Source organism: Emydura macquarii, unplaced genomic scaffold (assembly GCF_026122565.2).
Source record: "Emydura macquarii macquarii isolate MOO-44397 ecotype Brisbane River unplaced genomic scaffold, CSIRO-AGI_Emac_v2 contig_295, whole genome shotgun sequence".
Taxonomy (NCBI): Eukaryota; Metazoa; Chordata; order Testudines; family Chelidae; genus Emydura; species Emydura macquarii.
Genome location: NW_027130432.1, coordinates 3,029,135 through 3,049,986, shown reverse-complemented (window position 1 = coordinate 3,049,986; position 20,852 = coordinate 3,029,135). Strand labels below are relative to the sequence as shown.

At 43.4% G+C, this 20,852-nt stretch overlaps 1 protein-coding gene across 9 annotated transcripts in view; it reads left to right on the top strand.

The window, feature by feature from the left end:
• ZNF423 (zinc finger protein 423) overlaps positions 1-20,852 on the top strand; it is a 314,186-nt gene that overhangs the window by 62,781 nt on the left and 230,553 nt on the right. For 7 of the 9 annotated variants that reach the window (XR_010920299.1, XM_067550701.1, XM_067550670.1 and 4 more), the window contains exon 2: positions 875-934. The exons of the other annotated variants lie outside the window; for them this stretch is intronic. Coding sequence is in view for 5 of the 7 variants with exons in the window: in XM_067550701.1 (XP_067406802.1) it covers positions 875-934 (60 nt within the window). In the remaining 2 variants the exon portion in view is untranslated. The remainder of the gene's footprint in view (positions 1-874; positions 935-20,852) is intronic. 9 annotated transcript variants of the gene reach the window in all.

Genomic DNA, 20,852 nt, shown 5'->3' with positions numbered 1-20,852 from the left:
AGGGGGAAATAAGGGCACTCTGTTGTATATGATTATAAAGGGGGATGCTAACAATCTCTGCAGCTATGACTTTCAAATGCACACAATTTGACAAAAGTAAAACTGCTGTTGACTGCAGTGGGAGTAGAATTGGGCCCCCAGTTGGCATATTGGTTGTCAGCTGGTCTCTTGGCTGTTTCTAAGGGGCACAAGGTTGGCTAAACAAAATCTGAACAGCTAAAGATAAAATGTTGTGTTTACTTCTTTACAAGTGTTTGATTCTGCAAGCTACTGAGCATCTTACCCCCCGTTGTCTTCACATGATCAGGTCTTAAGTTATAATATAAATATTCAAAGAAAAAGTGCCTATGTGACCGCAATATTATATAACATCTGTACATAGTGTATAGTATTTTGGATCCCAAACTTTTTAAAATTTCATAAATGTTTCAGTTCTTCATATTGTTTAATTACATCAGTCAATATTGTTTTCACAGAACATGTCTTTGGTGTGATATGTTACAGAGTGACAATTTCAAAACAGCCTCTGTGCAGCCACAAATTTTGCATGTGTAGTTTTTGTGTGCACAAACCCCTACATTTGCACATCCACACTACATAATGGTAGCGAAACCTCTACCAAATTTGCACATGCAAATGTGGGTATTTGTACCTGGGGGGAAAATGTCCAATGACATAATTAGTAGCCATGTTGAAAATATATGGGCAAACACTTTACTAAATTATTTTCCTAAACTTATTTTATGGAAAATAATCTTTTCTTCACTGGCGTAGAAATCTGTTGCAGCACATTACTAGCATATGGCACTTCAATTATCTCATTGCGCTTTCCATCTTATTTAGAAATCACAACCTGTATTTTGTTCTTTTTCAGTCGAAGAGGGTGAATCTTCAGATTTTGCTTTGAACTGGGACTCCTCAGTGACTCAATCAGGTAAATGTTTTAGGTTTTTCTGATCGCAAAGGGCTGCCAGAAAGCGGCCAGGTTTTTTACAGAAACCCTATTTTGTGTGTCACATTCCTGTATCAAATCCAAGACTACCCACTGCAACACAATTTTTATATCGGTTCCATATGGTCAATAAAATCTATTACATACAGAGACTAATATACTCTTATCCTCCAGAGAGCCATTCTTTCTTCTTGTGGGCACACAGAAATGGGTTGTGATTTCTCCAGTAGAACTGCATTGAAGTTTCCTGCAATGGCACTGTTGCACATTCATTCCAATTTAATTACATAAAAACTATTCTAATAGGAATTTTAAACTTCAATCTCAGTTGGAATGTGTGTATTGCTCTTCTTGGAAGAAATTACAAAGCACTCTTAGACCTGGTGAACTTAAGTTTGGTATGTCAGTGTGTTGGATAGACCTAATATATTAACCAGTCTGTGAGTGTATACCTAACGTGTCCCGAACCTGTTACCTATATTACACTGAGCATTTGAATAAAAAGGGGTTTACAAATGAAAGTAGATTAAGCAAGTTAGGATGATGTCAGATTGCTCTAGGTGTGTGGTTGCTGGCAAATTTGATGCACTGTAATGCTATTTTGTATTGGAGTACATATTGTGTCTGTATAATACCTATGGAATTTGTAACACAAATGTGTATATAATTTCTTTTGACTTCTAAGGCGATAAAATGGTTAGCATTAACTCTACTTCAGTACTGTCTTAATATAAAAACACATTATGGTATTATAGCAGAGGTAGACCACAAGAATTCACAACCTAAATAGATGCTAAACAGTAATAAGAAAATAAACAATAGTAATAAATCCCCATTCAGTCTGGATATTATAAGAATCTTGGGAAACTAATTCACAAGAGATTTTTCTCACCACAGTCAGTATCTGGCTGGTCTTTAAGGCAAATTTGTCTTTGCCATGGGACTTGTGGCATTCCATTTTGTACAAAACATAATGTATGTTGTTCTGGGTACAGGATCTTCTCCACTACGGCTGCTTTGAACGATTTGTATTTTCACTATTCTTTGATAGCAAATATTCCTGCTGCTGAAAACCCCTGACTGTGATGCAGAAGGCCCCTTTGTGCCTGGAGCTAACAGTGCATGAAAAGAGCACTCTCAGTCTTTCTTGCTTGACCTTAGTCTCAAACAGCAGTGGAGTGGAGTAACCAATGTTATCTATCAAAAATCCTGAATTATATTAAATATAACACAAAGTTGAGGTACAAAAAATATATCTATACACTTCCCTTCATTGGAGTGCCTTTTGGGTTTTCTGAGTGATGTTAGTGAATATTTTGGAGGTATAAGAGGAGTCTGTGAAAGGGTTTTTCCAAATTAGCTGCTTCTGCTCCCATTTTCTCACAGATCTGAGGTGATGGGCAACAGGGTATCCTGTTACTAGTTGAAAATGTGAGTAATTTTAGCTTTAGACCCTGGGAATGATACATCATAATTGTGTACTGTGTGTGTGATCTACTTTACAAAAGAAATGCATGTTGACACATTGAATAGAGGTGAATTTTAATCTTATAAACCTTCATACTGGATAGGGTACAATACATGAGGCATGAGGCTGCAGACTGGAATAAGGCTGAAGAGCTATACAGAAAAAAGCATTAAGAAGCTATAATATATAGTAGTGTGATACTGTGGAGTTACTCACTGTTGTGTGGTGTGCTTCCAAAGCTATATTCAGTAACCGAAACCAGTCCCTTAGTCCCAGTGTGCAAGACTTTCATTATGTTCTTTTATGATCTCCCTGTTTGCATTAGCTCTAGTAGTGTGATGTAGAACTTCAATAAAGGGGGAAAAACATGCTTCAGCTTCTCATTTCATGCCCCTAATTTCCCCAGCCCAAATCAACAATATTCCTTTTCCCCTTGAAAAAATAAAAGTCCAAAAACTGGACTAGTTAAGAGTGAACCATTTGCCAGATGTTTTAAGTTAACATATTCCTCACTCTTCTTCTCAGGTGTTGTGTACATCTATGTGTGCATGTAAACAGATCCATTGTGACTTCTTCAGAATTCTCTTCTGACTTGTGTGCACAACCACTGTCTTTCCTTGAGCTACTGAAGTGTCTTAGGCCAGGCCTATAGTAGTAACTTTTGCTGCCTCAATGTTGGTTAGATGTGTGTTTTTACAGCATTTCTGTTCCGGCAAAAGCCTAGAATAGACATAGTTATATGGGCATAGTCTGCACTAGGAAAGTGTGTTGGTATGCCTGTACTGACACGCCTTTCTAATGCAGACCTAGCCTTATCTAGTTGTGTGGCAGGATCCTTACATCAAAAGCCTTAAACTAAGTTCTGTTTCTAATGATGGCCTCTCCATACAATACTAAAGTAGCTGAGAATGGATGTTGCTGCCTGAGTAGAAGCAATCCAGCCTCTCTTGCTTAGATTTGCATAGAAAATGGATTTTTTAAAAATAAATCTTAATTTGTAAGAAATTTTTTGGTTAATTTTATCCAAATCCTAGGGTGTGAAGTGGCATTTTCAAAGCAATATCTAGTCAGCTAGAATTTTTTTGATTCTTCCCCAAAATCAATTTCCAAAATATTTTATTGTAGTAATCAGTTATCTGAACTGCAGCTAACCAAATCTCTGTCATTCCAATGCTGGATATGTTCCCTGAGATGTGACTGAAGCTCTAGTTAATATTTAAGCTCTGTAGAAACAGAGCTCTTGTTCAACTGAGAGCTGCAGAGTTTATAAGCTCCTGTCCTGTGGCATTGTGATCTCTGCAGGATACAAAATGCAGAGCCAGTCAACATCCCACAACTGTAAGAACCAACTCAGTAGGTTTGAAAATGTGATTATTGACTTCAGTGTTTGCTGGACTGGCTCTCCTTACTATTCTGCATATAATTGGTAAATTAGAAATATTTTGGAAGGATGGAAATAGAACTCTTGTTGGTGAGATATTGTAACTTTCAAAATACCATAAACACTAGAACTTTGTTAAAAAGGCTACTTACGTTTTTTAATAATTACCACTTGACTGTTCAAAGTTTCAGTGATGTTCTGAACAATAGATGATGCTTACAAATCATTGATTTGCAGAAGATGTTTAATGCAACATGTGGATATTTATCAATGTGTATGTTGTCAATGGAATTCATAAGGCCATGTCTTTATGCATCACATTGATTATTTACTTCAAGGATTTTGCCTTTTTGGTGCAGTTGGTTGTCTTTTCTTTATGTGAAATTTTAACCTCTACCTAGGCTGGAGATTAAAAGCTTTTCTCCAAATTATCTATTCAGTTGAAAGGTTTTACAGAAGTCCAAGCCTTCTTATTACTGGGGAATCTATTCAACTTCTTTAAACAAGATTTGAACTAGTTTCATAAATGACAGTTTTCTATTATAATTTAAAAGCTGTGTGTACTAATGTAGAGAATCAACAGAATACATTATGAGTAAGCTTGGAAGAGTTAGATTTTTATATCTCTATGATTACAATGCATAATATCATGTTTATTTTAAGCACTTTCAAGATTTTTATTGATTTTAGATTTTCACCGTTGGGGGAAATTATTGGGAGAGTTGACAATTATTTACTGACAGCATACACTGAGATTCAAAAAGTTAAAGCTTTATAAGCATTAAAACACAATCTGTCAACATCACATGTTAAAATAAACAAAATAAATATCCTTAAATCAAACTTTAATAAGTTCTTAAGCAGCATTTTTCTTACTTCACCTATCTGCACATTTCAAGTATTGTAGATGGAAATATTTTTTGTCAGTTTGTGTGTGTACTATGTAATCAATGTTTACCGTCATTTACTGATAAAAATCTAATCCTTTCAAGCCTAATTATGAGAGAGAGGTTGCTCTTATGATATGAAAAATAATCTTTTGGTATAAGTCTGTGGTCTAGCAAAGGGTATATGTAAGTTTCCCTGCTCTTCAATTTTGTATAATTGTTTTTGGACTTAGTTAGCAGATCCGTAATGTTTTTTTGTTTAATAGACAGCTTTGTGTTCTATCCCAAAGATCAAGAGGGGTAGAATGCTCATTCGCCTTTCTTCTCTCTGTTAACAGTGACTGCCATACTTGCAAGCTTGCACTGCTGCCCCCACATCTATTCCAGAAACCGTGTCAGATATAGGGAAGGTTGGGCAGAGTTTCCAGTGGGAGGACAGAGAAGCATCAAGAGCTCTGGTTTGCCAAAGGGTTTGCTGCTTCTTCTAAGTGAAGAGGAAAATAAGATTTAATATTTGTCTGGCTAGACCATTGCTTTGCAGTCCTGTATTACTGTTGTAATACATCACTGGAGCATTATCTTGAGGAGCAACAGGGGACATTTTAAAGAAGTAAAAAATCTTACTAAATATATAGAGAATTTAAGGTATTTTTAAAGATGTATAAAAAGCATTTTTATATGGCGTTTGCGGGGGAGTTTCTCATTAGCTAGACTGGGAGGCCTTAGGGGCGCCAAGCTAAATTGTATGGGGTAACCAGAGTAAGAGTCTGTGTTCTCCCCAGGAACTCAGTGCACTAAAAGGCTTGCCTTTTTGGTCGGAACCTGAGGTAGATACATGTAGCTCCAGACTGCCTTTTTGTTATACTTAAATACCAAAGTAGATTTCAATAACCTTTGGGTTGTGACACAAACTAAGAAACTGGAAAACACAAAATTGTTGTCCAATAGCACAAACAAGGGATGGAATGTCAGCCTGAATTATTGCACTTGGAAGTGTGTGTGTGTGTGTGTGTGTGTGTGTGTGTGTGTGTGTGTGTGTGTGTGTGTGTGTGTGTGTGTGTGTGTGAGATCATTATAATGCAATGTTTACCTGTGTGTAATAGATATGTTAATAAAAGTGTCGTTTCCAAATTTTTTTGCTTTAGGACAGTGTGCCATCAGTGCCAAAAATAAAAAAAGTCAAAAATTTAAAAATACGGAATCATGATGAATCATGATGGAACAAACCCATTTAAATGGAGTAGCACGACTGGCAGGGATGGTTCTTCTTTGAGTAGTGTCCCTATGGATGTTCCACTGTAAGTGTGTTTGCATCCCTGTGCTACTGATTGGAGAACTTTGGTAGCAGTTCACCCTGCCTGCGCATGCGCTGCTCACTGCCACGAGGCTAGTCGGTGTGTGCGGGCAATCCATCCTCAGTTCCTTCTCAATGCCCTTGGCTAGAAAAGGAGCTAAAGCTGTCTGTTCACAGATCGTTAACTCTCTTAGAATTGTCAATTTTAGCTTTTGAAGCCTCTCTTTATTTTTTTGCTTCATTTACATTTTATTTTGGCCATTGTCTAGAAAAAAGAAGAGAAGAAAAGGACTTTATCTTCCATCAACCCCCTGTTTGTGTGGTGAAGGGCCTAGATAAGGGTATGACCAGCTCCCCAGGCTTCAAAAAGTGCCTCAGTTACAAGGAATCTATCCCAGTGACTGACAGACACTTGCAGTGCGTTCGCTGCCTGGGAGAGAAGCACATTTCACAAAAGTGTGGCTTATGTCAGCAACTGAAGCCCAGATCCAGGAAAGGCAGAGAACTGAGGCTCAAACTCCTACTCATGGATTCAGCCCTTTAACCTCTGGAATCCCGGGCGGGAGTCCTCACTGCAACCCTCCACTTTGAAGAGAGATGAGCTCAGAGAGATGCCTGTCAGCCACTCACATAAGGCCTCTAAGATCAGGGAGTCCCCATAGTTAGCCCTAATCAAGCCAAAAATGATTCCCGGCTCAGTCAGTATCATCAGTACCAAGAGCACCAAAGCCCTCTAAATCTGGTACCCAGGGCACGCGCGGTATCAGACTGAGAGGGCAAGGTGGAACGCCTAAAGACCTGCTGGGCACAGGCAAAGAAGCATCCGTACTGCAGGGGCATGAGAAACATAGAAGATCTGCCCCATGGAAGGCTTCATCAGTATGGTCATCAATATTGGTACCACTGACAATATGCCAGGCACTGACAGACCCTGCTATCAGGTCCGTGTGTCTGATGCGATCAACACAAGGCTTTCAGTATCGACAGCCTTTGCTGGTACTGACACCCTCTGCACTGACAGATTTCCGGTGTGTGACAGATCTTTGTGTCTGGTGCACCGTACTCTTCTCTGCTCAGTACTGCCATTGGCTTACTGACAACCTCCTGCCACACACCACCCTTTTTATCATCAGAATCAGAAAGCGAGCAAGAGGACCTAACTTCTTCTTCAAGTAGTGTCCCTGTAGGTGCTCCACTCCAGGTGTTGGTGCATCCTCGATTGGAGATTTCGCCAGCAGTGCCTGTTCGGGTCGTGCATGCACCGACCCTGTCTCGTGGCGCCTTGGCGCCCTTTTTGGTGCGTGCAACCCGGATCCCTCAGTTCCTTCTCAATCGTCTGCAGTCCAAGACAGAGCTCCCAGCAGTTCTTCACAGGCCGGTAGAAATCTTCAATAAGTCTTTTCTTCTCTGTAAAGTTACTTGGTTTTACCTTAATCCTTCCCTGTTTAAAAAAAAAAAAAAATCTCTCAGACTTACCCCTCTGTTATAAGTAGGATTATTCTGGGTTCTCCCGGCTTCAAACGCTGTACCTCATACATGGACACTATGCTGGCTTTGGATGGGCATTCTGAGTGCATCAGATGCCTTGGTGAAGGGCATGTTGCCCAGAAATGCATCCATTGTACAGATCTAAAAGCCAGAGCCAGGCATGACAGGGACCTCCGCCTGAAGTTAATACTCATGAAGCAATCGCTAAGACCTGCCTCAGACCCTGTGCGGGGTAATAGCTCCTCACAAGAAAACACCAGAAAAAGGCACTGTACTCCTTCTACAACTGAGCATGCCAAGAAAAGGTCACCAGAAAAGGAGAAAGATTTCAGTACCAAAGAGGCTTTAGGTTCCTCAGGTACATTGACCTCCTTCACAAGGAGAGACTTTCATTGCTCCTTTAAAGAGCTGAGAGACAAAACTAAACAACCCCATGCCGACATGGCACTGTCTAAAGCAAAGGTCTGCACAACGGCTGTAACCACCTCGATGGTGGCACCGACTCGGACCTCAGCGCTGATAAGCGACCCAGCAACGACACTCGCCGACCAGTCTACATCGGCACCGGCAAAAACCACGGTACCAACAGCACCGATGCAACCTGAACACCAGACAGCCCCGAGGTGCCAGCGGTGCTGGTGGATATATCTGCACCAGAAAAGGCTAAGGAGCACGCTTCGCTGCCGTCATTGACAACGGAGCCGACAACTCCGGCTCCGTGAAAACGTACTCAGAAGAGCAAACATCATCAGAATGAGGAGGAATTTGTAACATCTTCCCCACTATCACCTCTCTACAGGAATGACACCACTCCAGTGCACTTTACTCATGATCAGCCCATGTCTCCCATCCCTTTCTCCAGTGATGAGGAGTGTGATGCTGAACAAGCTACCTTTTCTCCCCACCTATCATCACCCAGAGGCCACCCATCCAGACATCGGCCACTTCACAAGCAGCCAACAAATCCATGGATTGAGCCTCCATGGTTTGCTCCACAATATTGTATGCACTGGCCTGGCTGGGACACCTGGTCTACTTAGTCTCCATCGCACAGTAGACTGTCAACCTCATATAGGCACAGAGACAGATCACCTATTAGACCTACTCAAACAGGACCCGAAATAACTGGTCTGCCAATGAACAGGACATGAGTGTGGAGCAAGAAGTGCCACCAACCACACACAACTCATCTTCCTCACCTGAGGAGACCATAGTTCCCCCACCCCTGATGGCTGCAGATGATTTTAAGCCATTCCAGGAACTGTTTAAGAGGGTGGCGGATAGTTCGGCGATCCCACTTCAGGAAGTGGCAGGTTCACAACACAAATTGCTTAAAATATTGCAGACCTCAGCTTCTACCAAAATCGCCCTTCCAATGGATGATGCCCTTATGGAGCCAGCAAATAACATATGGTAGACCCCCGCCATCATCTCCCTCACTTGTAAAAGGGCTGATAAAAACTATTATGTCCCTTCCAGAGATACTGAGTTCCTCTTCACCCATCCAGCTCCTAACTCCCTAGTTATAGAAGCTGCTAACCAGAGGAACAAGCAGCAGCATCATAAGTCAACACCACACGACAAAGATGATAAAAGGCTGGACTTAATGGGCAGAAAAGTCTACACATCAGTTACTCTTCAATTAGAGTAGCAAACTATGCAGCCTTACTTTCAAATTATGATCACAAGAATTATTCCAAGATATCAGAATTTACTGAATTTCTTATGGAATATAAAAAAATATCAATTTCAGTTGTTGATCAAAGAAGAGCAACTGGTTGCAAGAACAGCACTGCAGGCTTCCCTTGACGTAGCTGACATTGCGGCTAGAACTGTGGCAACTGCTGTCGTCATGCGCAGGGCATCCTGGCTTCACTCTGCAGCCCTGCCTAAATACCGCAGGCAACGATCGACGATCTTCCTTTCGATAAATTGAAGTTCTTCACAGAAAAAATGGATGAAGTCATGCATCCCATGAAAGATTCCAGAGCTACTTGGAATTTACACATCTGCAACACGAAGAAGGCCCTTCAGGTATCAGCCGTATAATTCCAGATACCAACATTACTCGCAAAACAGATGATATGAACAATCACACTTCTGACAAAGGCCACAGCGATGCTGACAGACTAACCAGCAACCATCAACCTCCCAGGCTGCCCCTCCAAAGCAGCAATTTTGAGGACTGGTCGAAGGTTTGTATGACCTCCCTTGCCTTCAACAGCCAGAGTCTATCTTGTTCATAAAGATACAAAAATTCAGGATGGTTACTCTGGCTACTATATTGCCGGTGCTGGAACGGGGGAACTGATTTGCAGCCCTTGACCTTCAGGACACATATTTTCATGTTACTCCTCATCCAGCCTACAGAAAATTCCTAAGATTCACAGTACTCAAAAACCACTATCAATACATGGTGCTACCCTTCGGTCTTTGCACTGCTCAAAGAGTCCTTTCCAAGGTCCTTGCTATAGTAGCAGCTTACCTTCACAGACTAGGGGATCACCATATTCCCCTATCTCGACAATTGTCTAATAAGGGCACACACCTATATGGAAGCTGTACATGCAGTTCACACTGCAAGGACAACATTTCACACACTCGGACTTACGATAAATGACAAAAAATCCACCCTACAGCCTGTGCAACAACTGGAGTTTATAGGGGCGCACCTGGATTCCCTCACTGCCGGGGCGTTCCTACCAAAGACCAGATTTCAGATCGTTGTAAATCTGGAATCTATAATACAAAGCATCCCAACTCTTTATGTATGCACATGCCTCCAAATGTTGGGTCATATGGCAGACGCCACTTTTGTAGAGCAAAATGCATGGATGCACATGCCACCACTTTAACTGTGGCTCGCGACAGTTTACAAACCACACAGACAATCTCTATACAAAACGGTAGCAATTCCAAAAAAATCAAACTATCATTAAAATGGTGGACACATCCCAACAACCTTCAAACAGGAACTCAATTCATAAGCAAAACACCTTCAATCATGATCACGACAGATGCATCACTAATTGGATGGGGAGTGCACCCACAAGAGCATACCATTCAAGGCAAATGGTCACCACAGGAAACGAAATTACACATAAACCTTACTGGAGTTACGAGCTGTCTGCATTGCCTGTCTTCACTTCCTACCTCTGATAGGAGGAAAAACTATAAAGATAACGACAGACAACATCGTGTGTATGTTCTACATCAATCATCAAGGAGGTGCAAGATCTGGCTCCCTATGCTCAGAGATAATGAGACTATGGAATTGGTGCATATCCCACAACATCCACATTTCAGCGGCATATCTACCCAGTACCCAGAATACTACTGCAGACAATGTGAGCAGAAAATTTGGCAACAATCATGAGTGGCAATTACACAATACAGTCTTAGAAAACATCTTTCGTCAGTTGGGATACCCCACTCTCGATCTATTTGTGACAACGAAGAATCGCAAATGCCGTTACTTCTGCTCGAGAGCAGGTCTAGGTACACGTTCAATGGGGGACACGTTCCTTATCAACTGGAACATGGGTTTCCTGTACACGTTCCCACCTGTCCCCATGATAGCCAAAACCATACACAAAATACGCAAGGACAATGCAAAGATGATGATAATAGCACCAGCATGGCCCAAACAACCATGGTTCACGTACCTCACACAGATGTCAATCCGCGCACCAATCACTCTCGCACTAGTTGACGATCTCCTCTCTCGGGACAACAGAACCATACTCCATCCGCACCTGAAAAATTTACATCTCACAGCATGGTTCCTAACTCGTTCCGACAAGCTGACCTACAATGTTCGGAACCAGTAAGGAATATTTTACTAAATAGCAGAAAACCTGCCACAAGAAAATTTACCTTCAGAAATGGTGTAAATTCTCCTTATGGTGTTAACAGAAGCAGGTCAACACACTAACGGTGTCAAACCCCAATATATTAGACTATCTCCTGGAAATAAAAAAATCTGGATTAGCGCTTAGCTCAATTAAAGTACACCTAGCAGCTATCACCACCTTCCATGATCTCATAGATGATGCCACGATTTTTGCGCATCCAATTGTCAAATGCTTCCTGACTAGTATACAAAATGTGTACCCAGATATACGTCCTCCTATAATACCTTGGGACCTCAACTTAGTCCTCAAAACAATTATCAAGCCACCATTCGAGCCTTTAGCAACTTGTTCATTAATGTACATGTCCATGAAGGTAACATTTCTAGTTGCAATCACATCAGCACGCCATATGAGTGAACTTGGAGCACTTATGGCCACCCACCGTATACATTATTTCACAAAGATGAGGTGATGCTACGACCTCATCCGAAGTTCCTCCCCAAAGTAACATCATCATTCCACCTTAACCAAAACTTTCATTTACCTACCTTTTACCCGAAACCACACTCTAGCGCACAGGATGTGGCCCTCCAGACACTGGAAGTCAGATAAGCCATTGCGAGCTTCAGGAGCCTTTCAGGAGATCTCACAAACTTTTCGTATCAATTATGGAACGTTCCAAAGACAACTCCATATCAACCCAAAGACTTTCAAAGTGGATTTCCACCTGCATCCATACATGCTACACACAGTCAGGGGTAATGCCACCCCAGAGGGTCAGTACACGATCAACCAGATCAATCACTACATTCACAGCCTTCTTGCATAACGTACCAGTTACTGAAATATGCAAAGCAGCGACCTGGGCCTTGGCCCATACTTTCATAATACAGTACGCCGTTGATCAAACATCAAGATATGATGCAGCAGTCGGACTATCAGTACTGTCTTCTGTTCAGCCTAACAACTCTGAAGCTCCCTCCTCCAGCTTAGGGCACTGCTTGAGAATCACCTGGAGTGGAGCACCCACCAGGACACTACTCGAAGAAAAAGAGACGGTTACTCACCTTGTGCAGTAACTGAGGTTCTTCAAGATGTGTCCCCCTGTGGGTGCTCCACTACCCACCATCCTTTCCCTCTACTTTAGAATCAAACACTACAGCTCTATGGTAGAGAAGGAACAGAGGGGTCCAGGTCACATGCTGAAAAGGGTGCCAATGGCTCTGTGAGATGGGGACGGCACATGTGCAACCCAGATGGCCATTGCTGGTGAAATCTCTGATCGAGGATGCACCAGCACCTGGAGTGGAGCACCCACAGGGACACACATCTCAAAGAACCTCAGTTAATATGCAAGGTGAGTAACCATCTCTTCCCAGTGCTCTTCTCACTCATCATACAGAGCCCAACTTCACTGTAGACACCGAGCATACTACCCCTCTGACCCATGGCCTCCCTGGTTTGGACAACCACGGTACCAGTCACCGGGCCATTTCCCACTACAATGGCCATAATTGGGAGGCCCAAAGGCAACAGGCCTCCACCACCTCTAGAATGGCTTACCAACAGCCAAGGAAATGTCCTTCAGCATCTTCCTCAAGGGCTTCAGAACTCCCCGAGCAAGCAAGGGAGGAACTGGAAGTCAAAGTTGAGGAGGAAGTCACTCTAGCCCACTTCTCGTCATTGTCACCAGATAAATTGTTGATGCCCCCTCTGCCATCTCTGACTGATGACTTTAAATTAGTCCAGGATTTGGCACAGAGGGTGGCAGAGGCACTCCAGATACCTGTACAAGAGGTTTCCAGCATCACAAACTAGTGAACATTTTACATTCCTCCACTTCCCCCAGGGTGGCCCTCCCTATTAATGAGACTCTAAGAATGAGACAAGGTGATATGGCAGACCTCCACGTCCGTCCCAGCAACTTGTAAGAGGGCGGACAAGAAATATTATGTGCCAACAAAGGACACTGAATTCCTGTTCTCACATCCACCTTTTGATTAGATCATTGTGGATACAGTTAATTCTAAAGGCTGCCAACACCATTCTAAATCCACCGCTTATGACTGGGACTGGAAGCGCCTGGACCTTTTTGGCAGGAAAGCCTACTTCTCGGTCATCCTCCAATACAGAGTGGTGAACTAGCAAGCCTTGTGGGCTAAGTATGACTATCAGAATCTTTTATTGAATAGCTTCCTGATTCTCACAAGGACCAAGTTAAGCCTTCGTGAACAAGGGCCAGCTGATGGCAAAAACATCTCTCCAGTCTGCACTTGATGCAGCTGACATGGTGGCACGTTCTATATCAACTGCTATTGTGAATGAGACAGATCTCATGGCTTCATCTCTCTGGCTTACCCAAGCAGGTCCAAATGATGGTGGAGGACCTCTCCTTTGAGGGGATGAATTATTTGCTGTAAAGACTGATGCCCTCCCCATGTTAAAAGATTCAAGGGCCACTTTTCAATCCCCTGGGATCTATACACCTGAATATAAAAGAAAGTACAGCCCTCAGCCACTATTCAAGTCTCGCTCCCAATACTCATCCCAATATGCATCTCAATAAGCACAGAGATCATATGAACCGCAGATGAAAAAACGCAGGTTCCCCAGGTGGAAGATGTTGGGATCTCAGCAAACTTCCTCTAAGCCCGCTACCTCAAAGAGGTAATTCTGTCACGTTGGTCAAGGAGCCTGTAGAACACTCTCTTCACTTCATGCTGGAAAACACCACCCATCCCTTCGGAGACTGTCTCACCCCGTTCCACAGCACCTAGGAACAGATAACCTCCGACAAATGGGTGGTGGAGATCATCTGAGATGGATATTCCATCCATTTCTTCTCCCTTCCCCCTCCCAAACACCCTTTCCTGTCTCTCTTGAGGGACCCTTCTCATGAGAACCTGTTATGTCAGGAGATAAATCACCTCCTTAGTGTAGAAGCCATAGAGCCAGTGTCCACACTTCTAAGGGACAGATGTTTTTACTCTCATTACTTCTTGATACCGAAGAAAAAAGGGTATTGGAGACCCATACTGGACCTCAGAGCACTCAACGAGTTTGTCAAGGCTCAGAAGATGGTCACGTTATCAACGATCATTCCAGCATTAGAAAAAGGAGACTGGTTCTCGGCCCTCGACCTTCAAGATGCATATTTTCACCTCTTGAGCATACCAAGCCACAGACGTTATTTCAGGTTCACGCTAGGCCAAGAACACTACCAATACATACAGAGTACTCCCTTTTGGCCTCTCATAGGCCCCCAGAGTATTCTCCAAGATCCTCTCTGTAGTGATGGCCCACTTACACTGTCAAGGCATCGTGATTTATCCTTACTTGGACGAGGGCCTTCTCAGGTCTCGGTCCGTCACAGAGGCCCAATGAGTCGCTCAGACCACACTGGTTCTGTTTCAGAATATGGGTGTACAGGTCAACAAACAAAAGTTGACTTTAACAGTTCAGAGGATAGAATTCATAGGAGCTGACCTCGACTCCATTCAAGAAAAGGTGCTTCTTCCACGTCACAGATTTCTCAGTTTCTCCTTCTTGTTAGGGACAGTACAATCCAGCCCCCAAATTTTGGCCAGACACTGCCTCCCGCTCCTGGGGCACATGGTTGTGGGCATATTGGTTATTGCTTATGCCAGACTATGCGTGCAATGCCTCCAAGCATGGTTTGGTTAGGTTTACAGGCCAAACAGAGACAATATAAGCAAACTACTATAGATGCACACCAGGGTCAAGCAATCTTTGGACTGGTGGAAGAACCCAGAAACGTCTGTATGGGAATCCACTTTGTTCAGTCTTCTTCATCTCTACTCCTGACCACTGATGCATCCCTCATAGGATGTGGTGTGCATCTCAGTGGTCACAGAATACAGGGCAAATGGTCCCAAGCAGAGACATTCCTCCATATCAACCTGCTCGAACTCAGAGCAGTTTGAAATGTGTGTGCTCACTTTCTTCCGCCGATCAAAGGTATGCACACAAGAGTAATGATGGACAATAAAGCCTGCATGTATTACCTAAACCATCAGGGAGGTGCCAGGTCTCACTCCCTGTCTGTAGAAGCACTAAAGCATGGAACTGGTACATAGCCCACAGTATCCTAATATCAGTGGCCTACTTGCCGTGAATACACAACACATCTGTGGACAGTCTCATCTGAAAATTCCCCCATGACCAGGAATTGGAGATAGATTTGGTGATACTCCACGACGTATTCTGACAATGGGGGATACTAATAATAGACTTATTCGCTACTTACCAGAACAAGAAATGTGCACGGTACTGCTCTAAAGGAGGGATTGGATGACACTCCATGGGAGACATTCTCCTCCTTCAATAGGAAAAGGGCCTTATTTACACCTTCCCCCCCATTCCTCCGATATTGAAAATCCTGTTTAAAGTGAAAAAGGAGAGAGCAAACATCTTACTGATTTGCTCCGATCTGGTCCAGAGAGACGTGGTACCCTTACTTGTCACAGCTGGCACCATGTCCACAGATGACTCTTCCAATCATTTCTTACCTTCTATCGCAGAATGGGAGACGCACTCTCCATCCCAACTTGTGGATTCTACAACTCAAAGCCTGACTCCTTTATGTTTCCAGCGCACATAGACATCTTACTCTGAAGAGGTGCAAGAAGTGTTATTGCATAGTAGGAAAGGAGTTACTTGCCATACCTATCTACAGAAACAGAAGGGATTTCAGATTTAGTGCCAGCCCAAAGGTGTCATCCCTCATACATCCATCTTACCAGTAATCCTAGACTACCTGTTTACTCTCAAGAAATTGGGACTCTGTCAGTTTACTGAAAGTTCATCTTGAAGCATTTGCAACCTTCCATGAGCAGGTAGAAGGATATTCAATCTTTTCACATCCAACTAGGAAGAGGTTTCTCAAAGACATAGTGAATCACTTCACAACCCAGACTTCCCACTCCTCAATGGGATGTCAACCTAGTACTAAGTCTGACCAAGCCACCATTTGAACGCCTGGCCACTTGTACATTAACTCACCTTTCCAAGAAGATGGCATTCCTCATTGATATGACCTCTGCAAGAAGGATTGGAAAAATAGCAGCTCTGATGGTGCATCACCCTTTCACGATGTTCTTCTCTGACAAGATCTCGTTTAGACCACATCCAAAGTTCACTCCCAAGTTGACTTCTGCATTTCATGTAAATCAGCTTGTTCAGCTTCCAGCCTTTTATCCCAAACCCCATCAGGATAATAGGGAAGCCATCCTCCATACACTTGATGTGAGGAGAGCTTTGGCCTTCTATTTGGACAGGACAAGAGCCTTCAGGAAATCTCCAAGTCTCTTCCTCTCTGTTGTAGATAGGTCAAAAGGTACGGTGATGTTAGCTCAGAAACTTACCAAGTTGATTTTGGACTCTATTAAACTCTATTACCAGCTGTGTAATATAACACCCCCCATCTTCAATACATACGCGTTCTACAAGGTTGGTCTCCTCATCCTTTGCCTTTTCCGAGGGTATCCATATATCAGAAATCTGCAGAGCAGCTACCTGGGCATCTGCACACACCTTTGCAGAATACTATGCCATCCTGGGGGAATTGGCTGCAGACACTAAATTCGGTGCTATTGTATTATCATCCATATCAGACTCAACTCTGAAGTTCTAGCCTCCAGTGGTGGGCAGTGCTCGGGAGTCATCTACAGAGAAGCACCCATAGGGACAATACTCAAAGATTGGTCATCTCGATTCCAAGTAGGTGTGTGCACACCGAGTGCATAATTGTCAGAAGGCTTTTCCCCTAGCAGTACCAGTCGGGTTAATGCAGGTGCCCTCTGTAGCGGTGCCTCTGTGGCGCTGTATATAGGGCCCTGCCAACCTGCTTCATCTTCAGTTCCTTCTTACCACCCATGACGGTCGTTGGAGCTTCTTGCCTTCTCCTGTCGGCAAGCATTCCTCTAACGTAATCATTCATCGAAACCTGTAAATAGCTGTTAGTGAATTATAGTTAGATAAGTTTATCATCTCTCCCACTCCCCGGGACCTGGGCATGCCTTGGTCCTAAGGATTCAACCATTTGGGACCTGTCCCAAACCTGTGCCAAAGGGCAATCCTTATGAATCCTGTCTGAAGACCTAGGGGAATCCCATCAGGCCTACTGGTGAAAGATCTGTAGGGGTTTTGGACCGAGGACTGAAAATGACTGGAGTGTTAGACTGAAGCACTTCCTCATGGAGACAGCTCTCCACCCTGAGCTGAGCCATTTGGACTCAGCACCCAGCACCTCAGTGTGAAGTGCGCCAGCCTCTCTAAGGGAGGCTATGGCAGTGAAGAAGGACTTGGCATTGAAGGATACCTGGCACCGGCACTCCCTGGCACCATTCCCATTCTCCGGTGCTGCACAAGAAGCAGAAAAAGACTGACAGGGAACGTTCACCTACAATGAGGCCTACAGGGAAAGGTGATGCTCGTGTACGTCCCATGTTGGGGCACTCAATGCCTTCCCCAACTGGGGTCGCTAGTGGCAAATGATAAAGAGAGGCAAGGACAGCAGGCACCAATGTCTATGTCCAAGGACTCAGAGAAGCTGGATCTCTTTGGTAGGAGGGCTCCAGCTTTGCATAGCCAACCAGCAAGCCATCCTAAGCCACTACAGCTTCAATACCTGAGAGGCAATAAAAAATTCAAGGAGTTGCTCCCAGCAGACTCTAAACAAGAATTTGCTGCATTCATCGAAGAAGGCAAGGCCGGGGCAAGGACATAGTTGCAAACTTCATTGGATGCAGCAGACTCAGACATGCGGATGATGTCCTTGGCGATCGCAATGAGGAGAAGCTCATGGCTGCAGGTGTCAGGCCTTCTCCTGGAGGTCCAGCAGACGATCCAAGACCTGCCATTTGAGGGCTTGGGTTTATTTTCTGAGCAAACCGACTCTAAACTGCACAGCCTAAAGGATTCTAGGGCTACTTTGAAGTCTTTAGGCCTGCCTACGCTGAGCACCCAGAGGAAGCATTTAAAATCCTCAACCTGCCCCACGGTTTTATCCTGTCCAGCAGAGGTAGGACTACTCACGAAAGAGGGGCAGGAACAACAGGTGCAGGATACCACAGCCTCCGCCTAACCAAGGTCAAAGCTCAGTGAGACAATCTCCTATCTCCAAACAATCATTTTGAGCGTGTGCCTAGGGAGCGACACACCAGTTCAAAGCCCCTGTTTCCTGAATTGTCATTCCCATTTCTATCGGGCATGGATTCACATCACCACGGACTCTTGGGAACTGCGCATGGTAGAACTAAGATATTCTCTTGAATTCTCCTTCCCACCCTTCTGACCCCCTTCCTAGTCCCTCTTCAGGGACCCGTCTCCTTTTGCAGAAGGAAGCAGTGGAGGAGGTTCCTCCGGAACTAAAGGGAAAGGGGGTTCTACTCCTGATATTTCCTAATCCCAAAGGCCAAAGGGGTCTCAGACCCATTCTTCTAGATCTGCAGAACCTCAAGAGATACATGAAGAAGCTGGTCTTTTTGGTTTCACATGGTCTCTTTGGCCATGATCATCCCCACCTTGGATCCAGGAGACTGGTATGCCGCCCTCTACCTAAAGGTTGCTTACTTCCACATTTTGTTACTTCCACCTCACAGAAGGTTCCTCAGGTTTGTGGTAAATCACGCTCACTATCAATTTACCGTCCTTCCTTTCGGACTGTCAGCAGCCCCTCTAGTCTTTACCAAGTGCGTGGCAGCTGTAGCCACTTTCCTAAGGAAACAACAGTATTTAGATGACTGGCTCGTCAAGGGCCATTCCAAGGAACAAGTAGAGGCGCATATTGACCTCATAAGGTCAACCTTCAACAGTCTGGGTCTTCGACTGAACGTGCTCAAGTTGACATTATCCCCTACCCAGAGGATAGAGTTTATAGGAGCAGTCCTTGATTCAGTTCAGGCCAAGGTGCTCCTGCCAGAGTTTGGTTTTGAAGCGAAGAGCTCCATCATAAGGGACTTTAGTCACTTTCCTACTACTACTGAAACTGGGTTATACTAAAAGTTCTCACAGAATCGTCACTGTATCAAGAACATACACTGCAGTAGTGGCGGTTAGAGTGCTCCACATGGAGAGTCGGTTGACTTGTTATAATAATGGAAGAAGAAAGCTTTTTGGATCCCCTGCTCCCTCTGTCCTTGTGCTATATATAGTTCTGCTGGCAGTCACTCAAAACAGGGGATTGGTTCTGTGCTAGCACTAGCCTCTAGCTTCTCTCCTTTTAAAAAAAAAAAAAAAAAAAAGAAAAGAAAAGAAAAAAAAAAAGGTAGTAAAATTAGCAGATTTTATTTTGAAAGACTAACCACAAAATACAGACTGTGGTCACTTCTTTTTTTTTTTTCTTGTACCGTTGTGCAATGCCTCTCAGGTATTTTGATTCTTAACTCTCACGTCAGCTGTTGCAGAAGAGGAACATCTTTCCATGACTTCATTACTTGGGTCTAACTTAGTACTGTCAAATACATTAAAATGGGTGGGTATTTTTAAGGAGGGATGTTTTACTTTCCATTTTTCTTACTCTCTTAGAAGCTTTAGAAGAAAACTTCTCTAACTACTTGTATATTCCTTTTCCATTTGCCATACTTTGTTTCTTCACACCCCCAGCTCTTGTATTACCTGGGTTTCTAGTGGAGTGTAAGCTAACATGGCATTGTATTGTTTACATCCTTGTCTTGCTCTGTTGTGGGAATAGATAGGTTCAAATTTCTGTTGCAAAAAAGAACATTAGAGAAGAAAGCACTGATTTTTATAAATGTAGTAAGGACTTTAGCCAGTCTGGCATTAGTCCTTGATGCTGTCTCAGTTTTCCCCTTCTTCCCCAGTTAATCAGACATTACGTTGCAAGTGTTTTTCAAGAACTTTCCCCTTTTGGGAGTCTGATTTATTAATTTAAAGTTCAAAGCAACACATATCTTCCCTCCTGGCTAGCTCACACTTACAGGATTCTTAGTCTGATCCCTAGTGAGATGTTCCTCTAAGTAGGTTTCAGTTCCTGCTCCCTGCAGGTCTCTCTTCTACCTAGAACGCTGGAGAGTTACTCAGCCTAGGCATCTTTACTGGCTCTTTTCTGACTGTTCTTAGTCCAGTCATTCCTAGATCACATTCCTAGATCTGCTATCCTAGGTGTCTCTTCTCTGACTGAATTTATATTCCACAGCAAGCCACATTCTTAGTCACATGCTCCCCATCACATGACCCTTGTATTCATTCCTTCCATGTGGGGAGGTGGGTTAAGCCTTGCACCCCTTAAAAGGCCAGTTCACCCTGTGACATGAAAACAGTGGTTTTTGTTTCATTTTGTTTTTAGGTAGTAGCTATTGTCTTATTTAATTTTTAAGTGGTAGAATGCAAAATAATTCCTGAATATGTTCCCTCCATATCAGAACAATTTTAAGGTAAGTTGAGTGAGCATTGAAAACTTCCAGAAACTCTGAAATCACCCCTCGCTAGGATCATAGCTAAACCAAGGTATCTCCATTATTTAAAATGATCATTTCATTCTTAAAT